The 24,936-nt window shown below is 35.9% G+C and overlaps 2 protein-coding genes across 2 annotated transcripts in view; one reads left to right on the top strand and one right to left on the bottom strand.

Moving 5' to 3' along the window:
- The window catches only part of MS3_00011179 (uncharacterized protein), a gene marked incomplete at both ends in the record, with an annotated part of 136,527 nt that overhangs the window by 104,715 nt on the left and 6,876 nt on the right, over window positions 1-24,936 (top strand). Inside the window, 9 exons of the mRNA XM_051219584.1 lie at window positions 2,882-3,055; window positions 8,850-8,879; window positions 8,935-8,961; window positions 9,402-9,479; window positions 16,283-16,369; window positions 18,520-18,603; window positions 19,660-19,935; window positions 21,803-22,030; window positions 24,178-24,213. Coding sequence (XP_051064365.1) covers window positions 2,882-3,055; window positions 8,850-8,879; window positions 8,935-8,961; window positions 9,402-9,479; window positions 16,283-16,369; window positions 18,520-18,603; window positions 19,660-19,935; window positions 21,803-22,030; window positions 24,178-24,213 — 1,020 coding nt within the window. The remainder of the gene's footprint in view (window positions 1-2,881; window positions 3,056-8,849; window positions 8,880-8,934; window positions 8,962-9,401; window positions 9,480-16,282; window positions 16,370-18,519; window positions 18,604-19,659; window positions 19,936-21,802; window positions 22,031-24,177; window positions 24,214-24,936) is intronic.
- Window positions 16,540-24,936, bottom strand: part of ANKZF1_1 (Ankyrin repeat and zinc finger domain-containing protein 1) — a gene marked incomplete at its 5' end in the record, with an annotated part of 55,063 nt that continues 46,666 nt past the window's right edge. Inside the window, one exon of the mRNA XM_051217929.1 lies at window positions 16,540-16,887. Within this exon, the coding sequence (XP_051064364.1) occupies window positions 16,842-16,887 (46 nt within the window). The 3' untranslated portion in view covers window positions 16,540-16,841. The remainder of the gene's footprint in view (window positions 16,888-24,936) is intronic.

Here is a 24,936-nt window from a genome sequence, read left to right as displayed (position 1 = left end):
AACGTTTCTTTTCATGGCGTTTATTTTTTTTTCTATTTTTTTAATTTGCGCAATATTTTGTGCACTTTCACAATCAGTGTTAATCAATTTGATGATACCGGTTAATCAGAGGAGCTTTACTGTCCCTTACTATTGATTGAACTCTTCATTGCCTGTTATTCTGCGTCAACTCTGTCAATTTGTGTCATATATCTGTTTTCTCCTTCTGTATTAGATTGTGGTCTACCGTTGTGTTATACAATTGAGTACTCGTTTGCTTAGTTCACTCGCGTATCCCGTCAAGCATGTTTGCGACATAGTTCATATCAACATCGGTATCTCCAACAGTTATGATCTATCGTACATTTAGTGGAAGTTGACGAAGCTACAGTTGATAAATTAGGTTGATGTTTACTTTCTTGCTACCTATCGGGTTTTTCATGTGCGTTTTTTGTCTGCTTAGCTGTCCTATCCCCCATTTACACCTGATTAGGTGGCTGGTCAATAACTTCTTGGGTTGGTTAAAGAGACGGATCTAATTACGGCTTACTTTATTACGTCATATGGCCTTTCGGGGTCCGGTCTAGATAAAACCTCTCGTACGCTATCTTCATCTTCGTCTGGAAGAAGCGTGCTTGTGTGGCCGAACTTGTATCGTTGCAAATTAATGCATTTATACAAAAATAATTTTCAAATCTGAAAAACCAAAGTTTTATGTCGGTAACTTTAAAATACGGAATAGAAAGGTTAAGGGACTTCACAGACGGCATTTGCCGTATACTTAGGGTTTTCCGAAGACATATTTATAAAAAGAGTTGATGGTACTCGAACAAAATAATGTAAATGTCAAAAAAAGAAATGAACCGACAACAACAATGATAATAACAGATGATACGGTTTTATAACATAGATCAGACTCATTAAACTGCACCAGTATATCAACTGTTTATGAAACGTCGATATTTATAATAATAATAATTATTATTATTAATAATGTTATAATTATTATTATGTTTATTATTGTTAAATTATGTTCAGTAATTTTTATGAGAATGTACGTGTAACGAAAATAATAATATTAGTAATCCGCAAATATAATTATGATCCAACTAATAATCCGAATGGAGACAAAGTTGAATTTTTCGAAATAAGATCGTGTCATCGAAAATTGCGTCGCGTTCACACGTCGGGCCAACCATTTTTGTAGTGGCTTGGCTTCAAGATAATTCCTTACGCTTCATTTATCAATCACCCTGATAACCTTTATTAAATAAATCCCAACGGTGAATTAATTCAGACGGCAACAAGAAGCGCTAAGTAAAGTTTATTATTAGATAGCGCAGGTAACAGATTTACAAGCACACCAAAAGAATTTAAGCAGAAAGGCTAATATGCGTGAGCAAGAGGATACTGAGTTGAATCAATTTATTAGATTAGATTTTTGAGCAACTAATTTTAGGCTAGATAGAGGGATATGCGCGTATTCTGTTACATGTAATCAAATATACATGTTTTGATACGGACATGATAGTAATTATAATAATACAAAGAAATAGACAGATTGTTACTGTTAGAATAACACTGTTTGTTAGACAATTTAATCAAAGGGCACAACAAAATTAACTGTCAACAAAGTTAATTGTAGAAAAGATGCCCCCAATGCCCTGGTACGGCCGAGAGTGGGGAGAGCCAGCTCCCCCCACCCTCGGAATGCTCTCACATGACCACGTGGATACAACCGCTGTCAGCGAAGTCCTACTCACTGCCTTCTCGAGGTGGGGCTTTTGCTTACGAAGTTGAGAGGATGAAACGCGAATGTCCGGCGCTTTGACCGGGTTGGTGGATATGGAGGGTCCAGCTAGGGCAGTTGGGGAACCTGGGTTCCAAACCAATAGTGAACATGGGGTAGCTCCAGTATCCTAAAGGAACAAATGGTGTATGAACCAATTATTGGTCACCGGGTATCATGCGATTCCATCTCCTGACGTTGTTCCAGTGCCTTGTGGACCAGACTTTTAGATCAAATGCTCCGGGTGTGGCCCCTTAAGAAAACCACCTGTTTCGATTTGAGCACCCGGTCAGTATCACAACCCTCACACAAATCGAGTGGGGAAGTGTGGAGCATATATATTTGGTGTTTCTTTGTACCAATGTTTGTGTGTTTAATTAAATAAATGTAGGCGAGATGCCATAAATTCATTCATCCTAACTAAGAAAGAATTATTAATTATAAATTACTATGTATGCAAATCACAGATATTTGTCATTTCGTATAACTATATGAATATATGTTAGTACCCATTTTAATTTTTACTGAAAACAATGGAATAATGTCAGTTAAATAATTTTTATTCACTAGAATATAGGAAATAACAATTTTATCATATCAATTGGATGTAAACAAAACATTTCGCCATAACTTAACTTCATCGATACTGAAAACTGTTAATTCAGACTTTTGTCTTAAAATCTGTAATGAAAGAAATATATTCCACTGATTGAAATCATGAGTCAATTGAAGCTAGACCACCATGGGAAACCCAGAGGCACTGGACGGCCGTTTCGTCCTAGTACGTGACTCCTCAGCAGTGCGCATCCACGGTCCCGCACCCCGCGGGGTTCGAACCCAGGACCTACTGGTTTCGCGCGCGAGCACTTAACCACTAGACCACTGAGCCGGCATCCGATGGTGTTAATGTCTAACTTCAACCAGTCCACGAAGTTGCGCCACCGTACATCATTGTCTTCAGTGAGCTGATATCTCACAACAGACCTGTTTATTAATGGAACTGATAAAAAGCCAACTAGAGTTCACTTTCACTGACGTATTTCAGTTTCTATGAAACAAACTTCTTGATCATTTTTATCTGGTACTTTTTTTGTTTTATACAACTCCACATAGATGTATAAACCAACGGATGAAATGGATCAGACATCTGATGACTTGTACGTGGGACTGGTTAAACATAAAGTAGAAAAACAGTCTCATGATAGAAATGCAACGTATATAACATTTGAAGAAGTCTCAGGAACCTATCGAATGAATAGAAGAGCTGATTATAATTATACCATAAATGTGAGTATCTACTAAGTTCTTTGCATTTATACATCTGTCCTAGATAAAATCATTCAATTTGGACCTCATTTAGAATATCATGATTGTATCAAACAAGAAAATCTGGAATGCAAGCGAGCCTTGATAATTCCTGGATGATTCTAAGTAATCTAGTGCAAAACAATGAGTTCAGTGAGGAGATGAAATTTTGACTGTTGTTGGAAAAATTAATTGATTTTAAAAATACTGAAACTTCTTAAGACGAAGTTGGAACTCATTTCGTTTACAAAGGTTTACTTGATAGATAGTAACAGTTATAAGGACATCCAGGTAAACGCTCAAATCGTAGGCATATGACAAGAGTTTATCTTCTTGAAAGGTCTCTGGAGATCATTATAGGCTAAAACGGTAATAGAATATACCATGATATATATTTTGCGGTTAGTAATTCTTATTATTCGAGATCCATTTCCACCACAATATCCAGTACTTTAACAAAAGAATCACCATTCACAGTAGATAGCATTGATACTTAAGAGTAACATTAGGTCGTTGAGAAAATTTGTACAAACATGGAATGAGCGGTTCGTTATTTGAGTTTCCTCGTACACCTTATTGAAAATTTTGAGATGGACGCTTAAAACTAACGATCACAAAACAGTTTATTGGTTCAAGTTTAAAACTTCTAGACAGTGAACATCCATGACTCCATGATGAACGGAAATCAGAATCATCAGGCACCTAGAAAATATAAAACCTTTGAACAACTGACCTGAGATTCAAGACCACTCAGGTTTAATTTTAGCCAAATTGTGATATCGCTTGATTATCACTGAAGAACTGTCTTCATTGTCCAGAATAATGTGTAGAATTTAAAAAGTTTTGTACTAAAGCACTTATAAAAATCAGAGGTAAATTAGGTATAAAACGTTAATCAAACTAATAAAGACTGAAGTTTCCTAATTAATAACTTTAAAGAGATAAACATAGTCCCACAGTTGCATATACAGAATTAAAAATGTCTGGGTGAGGCAATAATTTATGGACGACATTTGAGCGACGATAAAAACACTTTGAGAATGTCCACCTACATACTACGATTAAATGAGGATTATAAACAAGTGTGAGGAATTAGGATAATTATTCACAATTGATAGTTAGGGTTAGCAACTGCATGTAGAGTTTTCATCACGAACCACCATCAGCTACAATACCAACACTATATCTAGCCAAATATAAATCAATCAGAATTCAAGACCTGTTATCGTCCATAAATTATAGTCTCGACGATGTGTGGGTAGTCGGAAAACACAATTATGCTCATCAACCGTGGTTTGAACAACCTTCGAAACAGACATTTTTCTAAGTATTCTGAAGAGACCCGTTGATCTGACTCCATTTAGATTGTACGGATGATTGTATGAATGTTTGTTGTCGCCTTTTCTCGTATATCATCGTCGACTTGAATCGCGTTATCCAATAACGGAATTAAATAAGTCGAATAACGAGAATTGACTTGAGAATACATATATTTCGTACATGAAGCGAATGAAGCACAGCAAAGCAAAATGACACATATGGAAGATGGCTGGGAAGCCAACTCCATTTTAATTAAGCGTTACTCAATACTTATAGTCAGACAAAAATAAACTACAGACATGTGATGAATCATGGGACATGAAGTGTACACACATATACGCTCATGTGAAAACAGTCAAGGCTAATAAGCGAATAATTGACAAGGTCAAAATATGGCTCAAGTAAAATGAATAAAATAGGATGTCCGGAAGTTAGAATAAGGTATATGGGCTTGCCATAATAACTGACACTACAATTCTGCCTAACATCTGCGACACACTTGTAATACAATGTCCAAAATCGTATCGAATTCGACGTGGACAGGTAGACTGTTTATTCGTAATTTGTTAAATTATTTTTCAACTGAATCTTTGATCAGAATCACTGACAAATTTCATAAAGCACTTCCGTTGAAACATTTGTTTAATTCTTGATTTAAAAACACAAGATTTTGTGATATCTATGATAAACTTCAAGCGACATGATTTCAAAATTATTATTCCTCGGAGGAAGATTAACTTTAATCTCTAACATTATCGATATAATTTTGTCTAATAACTTACTTACGCCTGTTAATCTCAATCGAGCATAGGCCGCTGACCAGCATTCTCCAACCCACTCTGTCCTGGGCCTTCCTTTCTAGTTCCATCCAATTCTTGTTCATTTCTCTCATGTCTATCTCCATTTCCCGGCGTAATGTGTTCTTTGGTCTTCCTCTTTTCCTTTGGTCTTGAGGATTCCATGTGAGGGCTTGTCTTGTGACGCAGTTGGGTGCTTTTCTCAATGTGTATCCTATCCACTTCCAACACTTCTTCCTGATTTCTTCCTCCACTATAATCTGTTTTTTTCTCTGTCTCAGTAGGTTGATACTGAAAGTGTCTGGCCAACAGATCCGAAGTCTTTTGCGTAAACAACCGTTAATGAACATTTGTATCTTCTGAATGATAGCTTTCGCAAGTTCTCCAAGTTTCTGCCCCATACAGTAGAACTGTCTTGACATTTGTATTGAAAATCCTGACCTTGGTGTTGGTTGACAGTTACTTTGAGTTCCAGATGTTCTACAGTTGTAAATATGCTGCTCTTGCTTTGCCGATCCGCGCCTTCACATCTGCATCAGATCCACCCTGTTCATCAATGATGCTGCCCAAATACGTAAAGGTTTTTACATCTTCCAAATCTTTTCCGTCAATTGTGATTGGATTAGTGCATTCTGTGTTTTATCGGAGAATCCTGCTTTTCCCTTTGTGTATATTGAGACTTACTGCTGCTGCCACACTCTTCGTCTTCTCCTGCATCTGTTGTTGCGTTTGGGATAGAAGGGCCAGATCATCTGCGAAGTCTAGATCATCCAACTGCATCTTAGATGTCCATTGTATCCCGCGCTTCCCTTCAGACGTTGACATCTTCATGATCCAGTCAATCACCAGGAGAAAGAGAAAGGGTGAGAGTAAGCAACCTTGCCTGACACCAGTCTTTACTTCAAACGACTTTGTCAACTGTCCTCCATGCACGATTTTGCAGTGTAATCCATCATAGGAATTCTGTATGATATTGACTATCTTCTGAGGCACGCCGTAGTGTCGAAGAAGTTTCCATAGTGTTGTTCTGACCACGCTATCAAATGCTTTCTCGTAGTCAATGAAGTTGATGTAGAGTGATGAATTCCATCCAATTGATTGTTCCACAATGATCCGTAGAGTTGTGATTTGGTCTGTACACGATCTATCCTTACGGAATCCTGTCTGTTGGTCACGAAGTTGGGCGTCTACACAGTCCTTCATCCTGTTTAACAATACCCTGTTGAAGACTTTTCCCGGTATTGAGAGAAGAGTGATGCCCCTGTTGTTATCACACTTGCTGAGATCGCCTTTCTTCGGTATTTTGATCAGTAGTCCTTCTTTCCAGTCTTTTGGTACTTGTTCCTCATCCCAAATCTTATTGAAGAGAATGTGGAGTATCCTTGCAGTTGCCGCTACGTCTGCTTTCAGTGCCTCTGCTAGGATGTTGTCTGGTCCTGCTGCTTTGCCACTCTTGATTTGCCTGATGGCCATGCTTATCTCTTCAATTGTTGGCGGGCCAACATCGATTGGGAGGTCTGTGGGTGCTGCTTCGATGTTGGGTGGGTTCAGTGGGGCTGATCGGTTCAAGAGTTCTTTGAAGTGTTCTACCCATCTGTTTCGTTGCTCTTCAATGTTGGTGATTACCTCGCCTTCCTTGCTTTTCACTGGTCGTTCTGGTTTGCGTCGATTTCCAGAGAGTTTCCTTGTTATGTCATACAGTTGTCTCATGTTCCCTTCTCTTGCAGCCTTTTCCGCCGTCGTTGCTAAATCTTCCACATATTTACGTTTGTCAGTTCCGATGCTCCTCTTCACTTGTTTGTTTACTTCTGTGTATTCAGCTTGTGCCTTGGCTTTCTCTGCTCTTGTTCGGCTGGTATTGATTGCTGCCTTCTTGTTCCTCCTTTCTTGAATCCTATCCAGTGTATCAACAGTGATCCATTCCTTGTGGTGGTGCTTCTTGTGACCCAGGACCTCATAACATGTTGAAGTGATTGCCTCTTTGATCCCCTTCCAGTTGCTCTCCACAGTGGTTCCTTCTCCATTGAGTAGATCATGAAAGACCTGGAACTTATTGCTGAGGACTATCTTGAATTTGTTGAGTTTGTTAGTATCCTGAAGAAAGGCCGTATTGAACTTTTGTGATATTGTCCTCCCCGTTGTCCAGTGCTTCTTGAGTTTCAATTTCATCTTGGCGACCAGCAAGTGATGATCTGATGCTATATCAGCTCCTCTCTTGGTTCTCACGTCCTCTATAGTCCTCCTGAACGTTTTGTTGATGCAAATATGGTCGATTTGGTTTTGTGTAGTATGATCCGGTGAATTCCATGTGGTTTTGTGTATGCGTTTATGTGGGAATATGGTGCCGCCTATGACCAGTTTATTGAAGGCACATAGATTTGCAAATCTCTCACCATTTTCGTTTCTTTCTCCCAGTCCGTGTCGTCCCATGATGTCTTCATATCCAGTGTTGTCCGTTCCAACCTTGGCGTTGAAATCTCCCATCAGAATGGTCAGGTCCTTTGTTGGGCACTTCTCGACTATTGACTGCAGCCTGTTGTAGAATTGATCTTTAGCGTCTTCATTGTAGTCGTTGGTAGGCGCATAGCATTGGATGATGTTCATTGAAATGCCCTCTTTCTTTGTTTTAAACGAGGCTTTGATGATCCTTGGTCCATGAGATGCCCATCCTATAAGTGCATTTTGTGCTTGTTTGGACAGCATCAATGCAACTCCTTGTGTATGTGGTGCATTTTCTTCTTCATGGCCGGAGTATAACAGGAGCTCTCCTGTAGTTAGTCGTTGTTGTCCAACTTGCGTTCAATGTGTTTCACTGATCCCAAGCACCTCTAGGTTGTATCTTCTCATTTCTGCAGCAATTTGGAAGGCTCTTCCGGTGTCCCACATTGTACGAACATTCCATGTACCTAAATAAATGGTTGCTCTGGTTGTCTAATAGTGAACAACTTATTCTGATATATCATAAGTGTTTATGGATAGTCACTAAGTAGAGCTGCTTGACATATGGATCATTTCATTTGGTATTTATAAGCAAAAATATGTTGACATTCACATCAAGACTCAATATTCGCTATGTTATTTGAACCCTCTTATCCAGTCCTCTAGTAAAAGAAATTACCTTTAACCTATTTAAGCAACGATCAGACCTCTCATAAATACTTGAACATTTTGTCGAGAAACATTCATTATTTTTACAATAATTACATTATCAGACGAGGTTTTGTGGAGATTTTGGAAATTTCACTGATGGAAATCATGATTCAATTGAAGCTAGACCACCATAGAAAACCTGGAAGCACTGGACGTCTCAGCAGTGCGCATCCATGATCCGCACCCCGCGAGATTCGAACCCAGGACCTATCAGTCTCGCGCCAGGCGCTTAACCAACTAGACCACTGAGCCGGGTTCAAAGGTGTTAATGTCTAACTTCAACCAATTCACGAAGTTGCTGAAGAGTCCCATACTAGGACGAAACGGCCATCCAGTGCTCCCAGGTTTTCCATGGTGGTCTAGCTTCAATTGACTCATGATTTCTATCAGTAAAATAATTATATTATTTAACAATGAGAGATTTCTTTAGTATATATTACAATCTACTATGTAGTTTTTCCATACTTTAAACAATATTTCAATATTATTGTTTCTTTCATTTTCTTTAGTCTCCATTCGACGAAGTCATAGTCCATATTGTAAGTTTTATTTATTGAATGGAATTTATTACAAATTGTTTTTTTCTTAATTTAGGGACAGAAAGGAGACATTGGACCACAGGTAACACATTATTTTAATACTTATATATAATTATAAAACATTTGATGAGAACAAACTAACAAAGAACACTCAAAACCACAATTATTTTTTTCAAAAGGGGTTTTGTGGAGATTTCAGCAATTTTATAGTTGAATTCATAAGTTATTCGAAACTAGACCACCCATGGAAAACCTGGAAGCACTGGACGGCCGTTTCATTCTATTATGGGACTCCTGAGCAGTGTACATCCACGATCCCGCCCAGCTAAATTCTAACCCAGGACCTATCAGTCTTGCGAGCGAGCTCTTAACCTGAGCTGGCTGGCATCTAACGTGTTAATGTCTAACTTCAACCAGTCCAAGAAGTTGCACCAACGTGACATTGATTTATGACAGGAATTGTCATAATAATCGTTGATTATTTTTTTTATTAAAAAAAATATTCCCTTATTGTAATTTCAGGGTCCAGCTGGTCCAGTGGGCTCTACGGGTTATTGTCCAGAAACAATATGTCCATCAATTGATATGAGTTCATTGAAAGTAAGTTGTTATTTATCAATTATAAATGATAATACTTGAAATTTAATAGAATAATTACGAACAATACAAATAAATAACACGTCATACAAGATTCACATTTATTTCAACAACAACAAAAAACAAATAATATAAATTGGCTAGTTAGTAATTAACATTATAAGGCTTGGACAATTCAATCTGTTTGATAGACTACCGTAAAATTAAAATTTTCATCTTAATCATAATTTATTATTAGGTCGAAAGTTTTATTGATTTTCTATAAATTTCATTGATAACATCTGATTTCATTTCTTATAGAATAATGTAGAACAATGATAATGAATTGCATTATTCACTCATGAAGCAGACTATATCTCACATTCAGGAGAAAATGACCAGTGTAGCAGCAGCCTCAGCAACAATAAGTCTTAACATACTCAAAAAGAGAAGCAACATTCTCTGATATAACAAAACATACACCAGTCGAATAACACTTGACGGAGAAGCTTTGGAAGATGTAAAAACTTCAAATATCTGGGCAGTATCATTGATGAACTCGGCGGATATGATACAGATATGAAGGTGCGGATCGGCAAAGCAAGTGCAGTATATCTACAACTGAAGAACATCTGGAACTCAAAACAACTGTCAACCAACACCTAGGTCAGAATTTCCAATACGAATATCAAGGCAATTCTACTGTGTGGAATGGAAATCGGAGACCTACGAAAGCCATCACCCAGAAGATACAAGTGTTTATTAACAGTCGTCTACGCAAAATACTTCGGATCCGTTGGTCAGACACTATCAGCAACAACCTACCGTGGGAGAGAACAAATCAAGTCACAGCGGAAGAAGAAATCAGGAAGAGGCGCTGGAAGTGGATAGGACAAACATTGAGAGAAGCACACAACTATGTCACTAGGCAAGCCCTCATCGATTGGAACCCTCAAGGCCAAAGGAGAAGAGGAAGACCGAAGAGCATATTAAGCCGAGAAACGGAGACAGACATCAGAAGAATGGACAACAATTGGATAGAACTAGAAAAGAAGACCCAGGACAGAGTGGGTTGGAGAATGCTGGTCGGCGACCTATGCTCTATTGGGAGTAAGGAAATCAAACACTTAAGTATATAAAGGAAATAGTATAGATGTAGAAGGTCGAAAATAGAGATACGACATGTAAATAATTCACGACCGTTTCCAAGAACAATACACAGAACATTTTAAACAAAGACGATAGTGACCAGCGGTGGAATCAAGAACACGTGTTTCGTCCCATTTGGGACTCGTCAACTAGCTATACCTGCTTTTGACTTGAGGCAATACCGACGCAATACGCACAGGACGCACATATTATATATATATATATATATATATATATATATATATATATATATAATGAATTCATATTATTCTACATCAGTGTTTGTTCTCGCTTTATTTAAATCCATAAAGGGAACCAAGTGCATAACATCTATTCATGATTCATATTTTTAATTACGACCAGTCATTCTTTTCTATATCAGTTCATTTTATCACAAATATTACACGGTATAAAGAGTCCCACAATAGGACGAAACAGCCGTCGAGTGCTTCCAGATTTTCCATGGTGGTCTAGCTTCAATTGACTCATGATCTCATCTATTGAAAAAATCCCAAAAGGTATTTGAAAACAAAGAATATTTTAGTGAATAATTGTTTTCAATAACTTACTTACTTACACTTGTTGCTCCTCGTGAAGGAGCATAGGCCGCTAACCAGCTTTCTTCATCCAAACCTATCCTGGGCAATCCTTTCCAGCTCTCTCCAGTTGCTATTCATCCTTTTCATATCTGCTTTTACTTCCCGACGTAATGTGTTCTTTGGTCTTCCTCCTTTCCACTCCCCTTCAGGATTCCAAGTTAGGGCTTGTCTCGTAATGCAGTTTGACGATTTGCGTAATGTATGTCCATTTCCATCGTCTTTTCCTAATTTCTGATTCAGCTGGAAGTTGGTTTGTTCTCTCCCACAGATGGCTATTGCTGATGGTATCCGGCCAATGGATGTCGAGTATCTTGCGAAGACAACTATTTATAAATACTTGTACTTTTTTGATGGAGGTTGTTGTAGTTCTCCAAGTTTCAGCTCCGTACAGTAGAACTGCCTTGATGTTGGTATTGAAGATTCTCACTTTGATATTGGTTGAAAGTTGTTTTGAGTTCCATATGTCCCTTAATTGTAGGAATGCGTCCGTTGCTTTGCCAATACTCAAATTTACGTCTGCCTCTGAACCTCCTTGTTCATCGATGATGCATCCCAGGTATGTGAAGGGTTCTACATCTTCCAGACTTTCGCCATCAAGAGTGATTGAATTGCTGTTCTTCGTTTTGAATTTGAGGACCTTGGTTTTCCCCTTGTGTATGCTGAGGCCTACTGATGCAGAGACTGCTGCTACACTAGCTGTCTTTATCTGCATTTGTTCGTGTGTATGCGATAGGAGGGCTAGGTCATCTGCGAAGTCCAAATCGTCTAATTGATTCTGAGCTGTCTATTGTATTCCGCGTTTTGCCTCAGATGTCGAGATCTTCATAATCCAGTCGACCACCAGAAGAAAGAGGAAGGGGGAGAGTAAACAGCCTTGTCTGACTCCGGTCCTTACTTGGAATGCATCTGTCAGCTGCCCTCCATGCACTACGTTGTACTGTAGTCCGTCGTATGAGTTCCGGATAATATTGACAATCTTCTCAGGAACTCCGTAGTGTCGAAGAAGTTTCCATAACGTACTCCTATCTACACTGTCAAATACCTTTTCATAATCAATGAAGTTGATGTATAGTGATGAATTCCACTCAACTGATTGTTCGACGATGATCCGTAGTGTTGCAATTTGGTCTGTGCACGACAGATCCTTACGTAATCCAGCTTGTTGATCTCGAAGTTGGACGTCTACTGCATCCTTCATCCGGTTCAGCAACACTCTGTTAAAGACTTTCCCTGGTAATGACAGTAGTGTAATGCCTCTGTAGTTTTCACATTTGCTCAGATCTCCTTTCTTTGGAATCTTGACGAGGTGTCCCACTTTCCAGTCCATCGGCACTTGTTCCTCCTCCCAAATCTTTTTGAATAGAAGGTAAAGCATGCTTGTGGTTACTTCGACGTTTGATTTCAGTGCTTCAGCTGGTATGTTGTCTAGTCCTGCTGCTTTCCCGTTCTTGATTTGTCTGACGGCCATTCTAATTTCTTCCGTCGTTGGTGGGTTGACATCTACAGGAAGATCTGTGTGAGCTGCTTCGATGTCCGCTGGATTCATTGAAGTCGGCCTATTCAGGAGTTCCTCGAAGTATTCTACCCATCTGTTCCGCTGTTGTTGAATTTCAGTAATTGGTTTGCCTTCTTTGTCTTTGACCGGTCTCTCTGGTTTACTGTATTTCCCTTCTAGTTTCTTCGCTGTATCGTAAAGCTGTTTCATATTTCCTTCTCTTGCAGCATTTTCCGCCGTCGTTGCTAGTTCTTCCATGTACTTCTTCTCGTCGGCTCTAATGCTTTTCTTCACTTGCTTGTTTGCTTCTATGTATTCAGCTTGTGCTTGGACTTTCTCTGCTCGTGTTCGGCTGTTGTTAATTGCTGTCTTCTTGTTCTTCCTTTCTTTGATCTTGTTCAGTGTTTCTATAGAGATCCATTCCTTATGATGGTGCTTCTTTAGACCCAGAACCTCTTGACACGTTGAAGTTAATGCTTCTTTGATACTTTTCCAGTTGTCCTCCATAGTAGTTTCCTCTTCCTTCAGTAGATCCTGTAAGGCTTGGAACCTGTTGTTGAGAGCTATCTTGAATTCATTAAGTTTGTCAGTATCTCGAAGGAGGGCTGTATTGAACCTTTGTAGTGCTGTTTGTCCAGTTTTCCAGTTCTTATTTAGCTTCAGTTTTAAATTGGCCACAACTAGGTGGTGATCTGGAGCTATGTCAGCTTCTCTACTGGTTCTCATATCTTCCATTGTCCTTCGGAACTTTTTATTGATGCAAATATGATCTATCTGGTTCTCTGTGATGTGGTCCGGTGAGATCCATGTAGCTTTGTGTATACGTTCGTGTGGAAATATTATGCCGCCTATGACCAATTTGTTGAATGCATACAGATTTGCAAATCTTTCCCCATTTTTGTTTTCTCTCGTAGCTCACGTCGTCCCATGATATCTTCAGATCCGGTGTTGTCTATTCCGACTTTGGAGTTTAGATTTCCCATCAGAATGGTGAGGTCCTTTCTTGGGCACTTCCGTATGATTGATTACAGCCTCTCATAGAATTGTTCTTTAATGTCGTCGTTGCTATCACTGGTGGGTGCATAACATTGGATAATATTCATTGTGATCCCCTCCTTCTTTGTTTTGAATGATGTTTTGATGATTCTGGATCAGTGAGATTCTCATCCTACAAGTGCATTTCGTGTTTCTTTGGACAGCATTAGAGCAACTTCCTGAGTGTGTGGAGCATTGTCCTCTTCGTGACCAGAGTATAGCGGCATCTCTCGCGTATTTAGCCTTTGTTGTCCAGCTTGGGTCTAATGGGTTTCACTGATTCCCAATACTACCAAGTTGTATCTCCTCATTTCCGTTTCTATTTGACTGATCTTATCGGTCTCCTACATTGTCCGGACGTTCCATGTACCTACAAAAATTTTTGCGCTGGTTGTTAGAAGGGGCATCGGCCTCGTGGCTTCCGAAGGAACTCGGCTTTCACTATGAAGCGTCATAATTCTTCTAAATGAAGACCTTCTAACTCCCAGGGCAGAGTTTAAATGGTTTGAATTATTTTTTCTGGTTAGCGTTTTTAAGCGAGTTGGTTTTCTACAGGATGGGGTCGCTAACTTCATGCCCAACCCTCCTCCTTTGCCCGGGCTTGGGACCGGCAGTAACTCTAGAAGAGCTACAGTCGGAGTTTGTTTTCAACAACTTGACATTCAAATTATGCACTTATAAGTCCATAGTTATCATATCTTTAAACGAAGCCTAGTCAAAGCACTCACTTTACAATAAGATTAACTGAAGTAACTAAGCACATAAAGTTACATTGACACCACTAAATATACTTTATAAATTCTGTAAAAGGGTACCTTCATATGGTACATATATATATGCTTAATTCACAATATATTTGCACTGTCAACAATTTATTACGACTGAATAAAACCGATAAAATTCGACACAAAGAAAAAAATGTTGGTTTATTAATGTGAGGACGGCCTACGGATGAACTCGAGGAAGCTCAGAAAAAGCCAAAGATATTGCATCCGGTCGTCTTTTGGAAGAATATTCCAAAATCTTTACGTGTGGCTTCCCTATTGCATAAGTGCTAATCACCCCCTGTATGCAGATTGGAGGACTATAATGATGATTTCGTTTTTACTAAAAACTATAAATACCTGACAGTTTTGTATCATATTTGACACAGTTTGGAATAGCATTCCAAACACCTGTCTTCTATCTTCTCATTTGCGACTTGGTAGGTTCTAGTGTTCGAGTTGCTCGAGTTATACATGGTATATTAAGAATCGAAATTCTAGATAAAACAAATAATGATGACCAATTTTCACACCAAAAATTAACCAAAACCTACATATCTCCTCAATACAAGTTCGACTAATGATTAGATTTTAGAAGAAGAACAAACATCAGATCGGTAGTGTTACGAATGAGAGCACAGCTGTGGACAACCTATTAATTGCTTAACAGAAACTTACAGAATCACTTGGTAAAATATGAAAACCATACATTGAATACCTCATTAGCAAAATCCCATCATTTATCCTTCCCATTCTGTATGATTCTTCCAAGACAATCTTTTCTTATTTACGTTTCTGTTTTCTCCAAGTCGGCTTTCATAGCCTTCTGCTGACAAACATTCCTCCTCTGATTTGTGTTACTACTTATAGTCTATCGACATAAGTAGCATACACCACAGTAATACTTGACACATTACTTGATAAAATGGTACAATCAGTAAATATTGCAACACCGTAAATGAAAAACGCCTAATTTAATTGAAATTTCGAACTGTATTATACACTTTCTATCAGCTTATAAGTTTTTATTGAAATGTAGTTTTGATCGTAAACACTGATGATATCCTTTGTCTGTATGATCATGTTTCCCTGACAGTAATCAAGGTTCAAAGATACACTACTCAATCAAGCTATTTGAATAATGAATATGATTTATTAGCAAAAATTACAAATTTGAGATTAGCGAAAGCTGAGTTACTTATCCAAACCAAACAACCGTAAGATAATATTTTGCTGGAAATAAACCTCAATAACTGTTTGTAAAAACAGATATGTTTTAGTTGTCAAGTCTTGTGTACCGTGCACATTCGTAGTTCACAAATATTACGAATATATATATCATACAGGTCTTTTAATTTAACCAGAATCTTGAGTTTGCAAATATCTTACACTGATTGCTAAACTAATGGTTTGACAATCTCCATGTGACCTCAAAGTCTTAAGTCTGATCCACAAGGGATTATGGGTGCTTACTGTTGAAAAGTGTTACACCGGGACGTAACAACAATTCAGCACTGATATCTCAATTGAAGTCGGTCTATGACGAATACCACGTAAAAATAATTGAGACTTTATTTTCTCAATATTACACTTTAATTCAGTAATCTTAAATTACAGCTAAAAAATAATAAGTAAATTAAATACTGTTAACAATTAACCATAATAGTTACTCAAGTACATTTATTTTAAAAGAATGAATTTACAACCCAATAATTAGTCACTGTGATCTGAAACTCGCATCTTTCTTTATTTTCGCTTACAAACAAATTTGGATTAACACTATAGGGTGTTCAAGGTGAGACTGGATCAAGTGAATGGTGTAATAGATCATGTAAAACTATTGATGGAATTATTGGATTAAAAGGAATAAAGGTAAGTTTCAATGATTACTGATATCCTGATTGATTTACATCACCTTGAATTGACGAACAAATCAATAAGAATAATTAAATAGAAGATACAATTTACTCTCTATTAAATTTATTATCAGTCTATATGAAAATCAATATTTTGTTCTAAATTGATTACATAACAGAAAGTGATTTTGATAAAATGACCTAAATGTGTGTAGGATTTGTTTTCTCTTCTTTTGTTTTGATCTGTTAAACTATATACTGTTTTAAATAAGAACTTTCGTCTAAATTTGATCGAATAGTTTCATAATATTTGGTCGCCGAGTTAATGTGAGACATTAAAGATATTTCCTTGAAGAAGAATGGACTAGATTGCCAGGCGAAACGTTGGATTTACTTTAAATTCTTTCGCTGAGACTTTACAAATACAACATTCTTCCTCTTTAATATATACCGTTTTATTATATTCTGAATTACTATTGAATTAATGTTTATCCAAAGCCATAATCAAAATAATTGAAAGTGGATCCATACAAACTGACATAAAATTGAGAGATAGGAATAAGTAAATAAATTACTAATGTAAAATAACATATATCAGTGAATAATAGAGATCCTATATCCCATTATGCAACATGGATACAAGCCCTTATTATTCTGACCACAACTAATATGCCTGTCGTCACATTACCAATTTGTACTTTTTACTTATTATGTTTGTCTATGTAGTCTACTGTTATCACTGAATCATAAACCACTTTGACTGGTTTAACAATTTCTTATATGCATATAAATATTATTGTATATTAGAATAAAGCCTGATGAGGATCTAATCGAAAACATTATTATTCGCTTATATCTATGTTGTTCTAATTCACAATATGGGAATTTTTCAACTTACTACTTACCAGTAGCAATCAAAATATAGTAGATAAATTACAATTTTTATTGACCAGTTGTCTAATCACTGCAGACGGCATATGATTATCACTACTTTAAAAGCATAATACAGATTATTGACTTTCATAATTCATGTCAAATGTACATTAACTGACTTCACCACAACAATATGTATTAATGAATTTAGCTGATCTTCTGGAGAAAGCTATATAGGGCGTATGTCAGTAGTACGACAATTTAATCAACGAGTTAATGAACCTCTCCGTCGGTGTTCAGAAAAGCGTCAGACTAAATCCAAATTCAGTTCCATTCTATAATATTTGGTTGATAGTGGCCATGCAATAAATTAGAGTAAAGCATCTAGAGTAGTTTATGGTATGTTACCAAGCTTTACTAATGGGACTCGATCTCATCTCTGAGATATGATTAAAGTTATGAGGATCCGAGCTAATAGCTTTAGTCTCTGTGTTCAAAAAACAATTCCGTAACACTTCTGTTTCGTTGTTGGCTGAATAAGTTTATCGTTCAAAGTTTTAATCTACCTGTTGTGTTGAAATTATTATCATTAACTAACATGTTACCCTAGTTGATTGAATATTTTTCGTTAATGCATATAGATACTGCAGCACATTAGAATAAAACTGTTGTGATTTTAAGCACGGCTAATGATCACTTGATTTGGACACCAATCGAAATACGACTTATTCAGTCTTAGGACTGTGCTAAACCAAACACGTTCAACCGGTATGAGCAGCCTAACTTCCTTATTGGTCTTTTGTTCCCCCAGCCCATCCACTTGAGTCCAGAAAACTAATAACAGCTTCAACTATGCCAATCATTTATTCTAAACATACATCGTTTATATATCATCCAAACAGACCTCATTTCACCATGAAATAGGAAATAACATTTATACAAGATCAAGTCAAAAAGTGGCTGTGAGCGTGGGAGACTGTGATCAATGAACTGAACATAATATAAGAACAGTAAATCGTATAATAATAATGTATAGGTCAAAATGAAGCTTATAATAAGAGGAATATAGATATAGATAATCTAGTTAGTGAATAGTTATATCATAAGAATATATAGATAATATTAGTCCATTAATAGGTCTCAGAAGTTACTCGTAAATTAATCTTCACTAGGATATAACAAAAACTTGATAAATATTTGATAGAAAGCGATATTGTTCGTTCACATGTGTAGCTCTAACTTGGGTTGACATTTATTTACTTAATAAGATTGATAATTTATTGTTAATTTCAGGGTCTAAAAGGTGATATGGGAGATACTCTAATATTATCATTTTCAAAAGCCTTACAACTAATTAAATACACTATAAACATTACAGTAAGTTTAAATTATTATTAACTAAATATTTGACAAGTTTATATGAAATATTTAAAATGTCAAATAACTTGTAATACATTAAATATAAGAAGTTCAGCAAAAGGATCTCTTTTCAACGAATTCATTATCAGGCTGTATAACCGCATCGTCATATTTATTCCTTGTTCATACGATTGTACAGCTTGATAATAAGTTCGTTAAAAAGATATCCTTTTGCTGAACTTCGTGTATTTAATTGAATATAATACTCAACATCGACAAAGATTTTCGCTCCAGGGTTCTAATCTTGAGAGACGAGATCATGGATGTTCACTTCTGAGGAGTCCCACAATAGGACAAAACGGCCGTTCAGTGCTTCTAGGTTTTCCATGGTGGTCTAGCTTCAATTGACTCATCATATCAACTATTAAAGTATAATTGTTCATTTGTTTCATTATTGAAATGAGATAAATGATTGAGTGGTAATCATGAAGCTAGTGATTTTTATGTTTTCTGACTGACAGTAAATCCACTATTTAAATGGAAAAACTAAACAAGATGTTAGTCTTAATAGCTTATTATTAAAAGATAGTTTAGAGCACAGCTTGAATTTTGCTAGACAATTACTAAAACATAAGACGTATTTTAATAGTTATTTTCTCTTATTATAAGACTATTAAGCATTATACACTTGCTACCTGGTCAGATATTAAGCTTAGGACTTAATGTTTACCGATAAACACCACAAAAATTTGCTCACTAGATCAGTACATAATAGCGTACAGCATCTTCCATTTAATTCATTTAACATTAGTAACAATGAATACTAGTCGAGAACAATATTGTTGATTGATTGAAGTTAGAAATATGATGCAATGGATGGATACGAAGACGTTTAAAGATAACACATATGCTAAGATGTATGAATATGGATGAATGCTTTTGAAGGGTTTCTAATGAAGAAAACTAACTTTATGGTAGAAAGCTGTTTGGGTTTTTTTCTTTAAATTAATAAGATTTAGATAATAAATAGACAATTTAGATGATGCATTATCTACTTCTCATTTCTGTTTTTAGTCATCAAATTATTTTCCCAAAGGTCAAAAAGGAGATAAAGGTGAAGTGATTCAGAGAAAATTCATTCAGAGAAGAATATCTTCACAGAATAATAGAAATTTTCATCGACGCAAACGGGGACAACAACAAGATTATGACCAGTTAACTTTTCGAATTCATCCTTTACAAGAAAATAAACAACATGTAAAGCATCCTTTGAATCAATCAACACATGATTCGAGTATCTTATTCACTGGATCAAATTTCGCAAATTTAGAGAAACAAAAAATTTTAGGTGTAAGTTATAGAAATCAACAACTGGCTTTAACCTCATTTTTCCAAGTATAAATTTATGAATAGAAATTCCCTTGTTTTAAATTTATCTTCATTCACTATATCGGCCAACTGTCAAGAATCTAATCATTGAGAAACTTGAAAAGAACCACCACTGTGGTTTGTCTAATCTTCACCCTATCTGTTCTTTGACGAAATCACACTGAATTATTATAGAATTTATATATCAAATATATTAAATGATGAAAAATGGTGCCAGAGAACTAAGACCGCTCTGTAAAAATTTGTGGATAGATATGAATGTCACTGTTTAAAGACATTTGATGTATATTGTGTAACAATTTAAAAGTCAAATGTTTATAAAACCGGAATTTTATTAAAGGTATTACATATTCCATTATGAGAATTCATTACTGTAATTAAATACATGATATTGAATAAAGCAAGTACTATTGTTACCATTATTATGTTACAAATAATGCTAATCAATGAAATCTACGCCGTAGGTTGTGTCCAGATTGAAACTCGTACATTCACTATTTATACATACTTAAATCCTAATTAAAAGCATCCTATCATCTATCAATAAACCCAATAAAAAATATCATTAGAGCTATTGTAGTGTGTGCTACTTATATCGACATAAGTAGTACATAACGCGAGTCAGGAATATAATGTCTGGCAGCGGAAGATTGAGAAGATCAAGAAGGAAAGAACGGAAACAGAAAGCAACTGGCATAGAAATGCAGGAACAGTGAAGTGTGAGACGATTGACTGATATTTGTAGAAGAAGCAGTCAAGTTTGAGACAATTGATTGATGTTTTACAAATTAAGTATCTACTGTATGGTTCTCAGATTTTACTATGTTCTGTAATTCTGTTGAAATACATTCGTTTGCCCCCACTGATGTTCTCGTTCACTACAGTACCATCTAACTTAAATAAACCCATGACATCAATTTATACAGATGGTATTAAGAATATTTCCTGTTGTAAGGATAGTACTATTACTAGTAGTTACTACTCAAAAGTTTAACCAATCCATAAACATAGGCAAAATTAAGTCATCAGTTGAAATAATTCATGTACCAACAGAAACTGATGATTTACGCCTCAAATGTCTAGAGATACGTAAATTATTTTTAAATTTTTATGTAATCAACGTTATGCCCGATATGTTCGGGTATTTTGTCAATTATGTTAAGATTTCTTGACATTGAATTACTTTTATTTATCAAAACTCTAATAAAAAACTGTATTTCTAACGTTTCGTGACCTACCGTAAGCTTTCTCCTCAGAGTAGATAAATAATCGAATTTAATTAACATAAGTTTAAACAGTACATTCTTTCATTTGTACAACTTATGTTAGTTTAATTCGGTTATTTATTTACTCTGAAGAAGCAGCTTGTATTAGGTTACAAAACGTCTGAAATACAATTTTTCTACTCGGTGAGGTGTAACAAAAAATATATTTATCATTAACTTTCTTATCAGAAGGGGTGTTTTTGCGGAGATTTTAGTAATTTTTTATGGCTGAATTCATCAGTCAATTGAGGCTAGACCACCATGGAGAACCTGAAAGCACTGGACGACCGTTTCGTCCCATTGTGGGACTCCTCAGCAGTGTGTATCAACGATACCACCCATGGTCCTGGAATCAAATCGTGGATGCCCACTGCTGAGGATTTTCATACTAGGATGAAACGCCCGTCCAGTGCTTCCAGGTTCTCCATGGTGGTCTAGCCTTAATTGACTGATGAATTTAACTATTATCTTTCTACACAATGCTCAATTTACTTGATACTATCAAGTTCAATCTTGATATTGATACTTATCAAAACTTCTTTTTATGTTCCCTAATCAAAAAGGTTAAAATACTTCATAATCCTAATGAATTCAAAACTATTGGATCAATTCTACCAGTTGGTGCATTAGTTGTTACTGAATTCTTCAATTATGAAGTATTATCATTTGCAAATGATAATCAATCATCTAAATGGGATTTAAATAAAAATTTTCAATTGGATCAACTTAGTTCATTGGGTTTATTTATGAAAATTGAAAATATTCATAATACATGGAAAAGAATACATGTTGTAAGTTTAGTTAAGAATCAAGTTTGAAAAGTATTCTTGACATCAATCAGTTGTGTTGTTCAAGTAGTGTTTCTTTTTTCCAAATAATTTAAAACATTTCGTGAAGTAAACAGAACGAGTCATAATTGTGATAGGACTATGCGTTCAGACAGTCATTTGAATCTGATCTTGAATGTGATTTCGTTATAAACACCATAGTTTCTTAATGAAGTTGAGCTGATTAGGGTTTAGTTGTTATTGAAAACAGACTCTTTTTAAGGGGACATATATAAACATTCTTTTTTTTAATGAAAATAGTGGTATCGACAGCGAACTAGGACAACTGGACAGCCTTTTTTTTTAAAAGAAGATATAACATACTTTTTAACTTCCCAGTTAGTCTTAACTAATAAATCACATATGTTCACCATAATTCAGTCTTGAGTTTCTACAGAAAGCCTACAATCTATCACGAAACTAAATTATATAATTGATAGAAAGGGTGAACGGGTGAAACGGGAGTTTTCTACCACTAGACTGGATACTCGATCAATATGTCATACATAGACTGGGTCAAGTTGTATCAAATACACAATTTATGACCAAAAACAGAAAACCAGAGTATAGACTAGACAATACTTTGTTCGACACAATTACAAACAGTCTACATTCTGAAAGTCAGGACCAGGAATCAATAATAGGAAAGGAAATCTCACATTTATTAGTCAGTTAGCTGAATGTATCCTTGTGGATGCTTAGTGATCAATCACATTTACGTTCAGTAGCCATACATCAACAACATTTAAGCAGAACGACTGTAGTAACAGATATATTTCCCTCTTTGATTATCGTCAAGGGAAACTAGGGTTGATCACGTTGTCTTCATATGTTAAATATACCATGCAATGCAAAAAATAACTTTCTAAAGGAGAAAAACTGGTGGCAAACATTCACGGATGAATATGAATAACAATTAATCATTGCCGATAAGCTTTTTTGTACATAGTTTCTCAAAATATTCACATGTCAAATGGTACAACACAGAAGTTCAGTTACAATATTGCATATTTTGTGCTCAGAATCCTTTGTTATAAATAAATATTTGTTACCGAATGAAATGATTAGGTGAAACTATAATTTATGGACGACATTTGAGCGACGCTTAAAAGACATTGAGAATGTCCACCTACATACTACGATTAAATGAGGGGTATAAACAAATGTGAGGAATTTGGATCAATATTCACAGCTGATAGTTAGGGTTAGCAACTGTATATAGGGTTTTCATCACGAACCACCAACAGCTACAATACCAACACTATATCTAGCCAAATATAAATCAATCAGAATTCAAGACCTGTTATCGTAAATTTGATTGGTCCGTCCATAAATTATAGTCTCGACGATGTGTGGGTAGTCGGAAAACACAATTATGCTCATCAACCGTGGTTTGAACAACCTTCGAAACAGACATTTTTCTAAGTATTCTGCTTAATAACATCTGCGACACATTTGTAATGCAATGTCCAAAATCGTATCCAATGCGACGCGGACAGGTAGACTGTTTATTTGTAAAATTATTTTTCAACTGAATCTTTCATCACGAACTGACATCAGCTATAATGCCAAGATTCCATTTACTCAAATGGATGAATGAATTTCGTGCCAAAATCCGTAAATCAGTCAGTAACAACGTAGAACTTTGTACGTACGTACATCAGTTCGAGTTGCCATACCACATTAGCACACAGATACAAATGTCGATTCAAATCCAATAGTGGTAGAGGTAGAAAAAGTATAATCAGTAATCGAGAAGATTAGGATTCGAAGATGTTATTCAAGGAGTATAGTCCAGTGAAATAAATTTGGAAAGAGAAAAAAATGGGCATGAAGAATTCAGAAGATTAGAATTTGGGAGAACACAAAGAGTGGATGCATCTGCGCCAGTGCAAACGATTTTGAGCCATTTCATTCAAAATCCGAGACCTGTTATCTTATACTTGATTGGTTCATCCATAAATTATAGTCTCGCCTTCTAAGAATAAATCACTTAAAAACTTGAATTCTTAATTAAACTTGCAAGTTTATGTTCAGTTAGATTTATCATTTTAATTTTAAAAAGTCTATTCATTTTTGTTTTGTTTTTTTTAATGCAAAATGTCATACAGAAATTCGGACAAGAAGTAACATTTGGTCAACATGATGTAAGTTTACAACTTTTAATCATTTTAAGACAATTTTAATCATTTTTCTTCTTTAAAAGAAGACAATCATAATTATATAAGTAAAAAATATCTCATTTAAAAGTTGCGATCTTAAAGGGCTTATGATAGAAGAAAGCGGATCGGATAACACTTTCTGATTCTTATAGAAATAAAAATCAAAAACCGAAAAATGGTGATAAGTTCCCCTTTTTTCAAATTCTCTTCAATACTCCTAGAGACAGAAATGTGATTAAAAAAACAACACGCTTTTTAAGCAAAGATCGACAGTGGCTAGTAGTGGGATCCAGGACACACGTGTCGTTCTATTTCGAACTCGTCAGCTGTATGTACCTGCATCTCAGAGTCGATGTTCACTCCATGACTCAAACTATCCATCTTTGCTTAAAAAGCATATGACTTGAAGCTATATCCAGACAATCCGCACAGGATGCACATATGCTAACAAGAGGCTGATCGATTGCAGTCTTAAATAACAATGGGAAGATATAAGTAAAACAACATCAAGTCAATTTAAAACAACATAGTTATGACCACATTTTCTGTGGTCGTGACCATGTTCGAAGCTGAATCAAAGTTTACACTTGTTTGACTATCATAACCCACAATTCGGAGAAAGATTAATCGCTATAACCTGTGATATCATTTTTAAAACAACTAATACCATTGAACAATAAATGATAGTGTTGTATAAGGGGAAATGAT

The sequence above is a fragment of the Schistosoma haematobium genome, chromosome 7 (assembly GCF_000699445.3).
Source record: "Schistosoma haematobium chromosome 7, whole genome shotgun sequence".
NCBI lineage: Eukaryota > Metazoa > Platyhelminthes > Trematoda > Strigeidida > Schistosomatidae > Schistosoma > Schistosoma haematobium.
The sequence above is the reverse complement of the archived record's forward strand: the minus strand, read 5'-3'. Positions and strand labels throughout refer to the sequence as shown.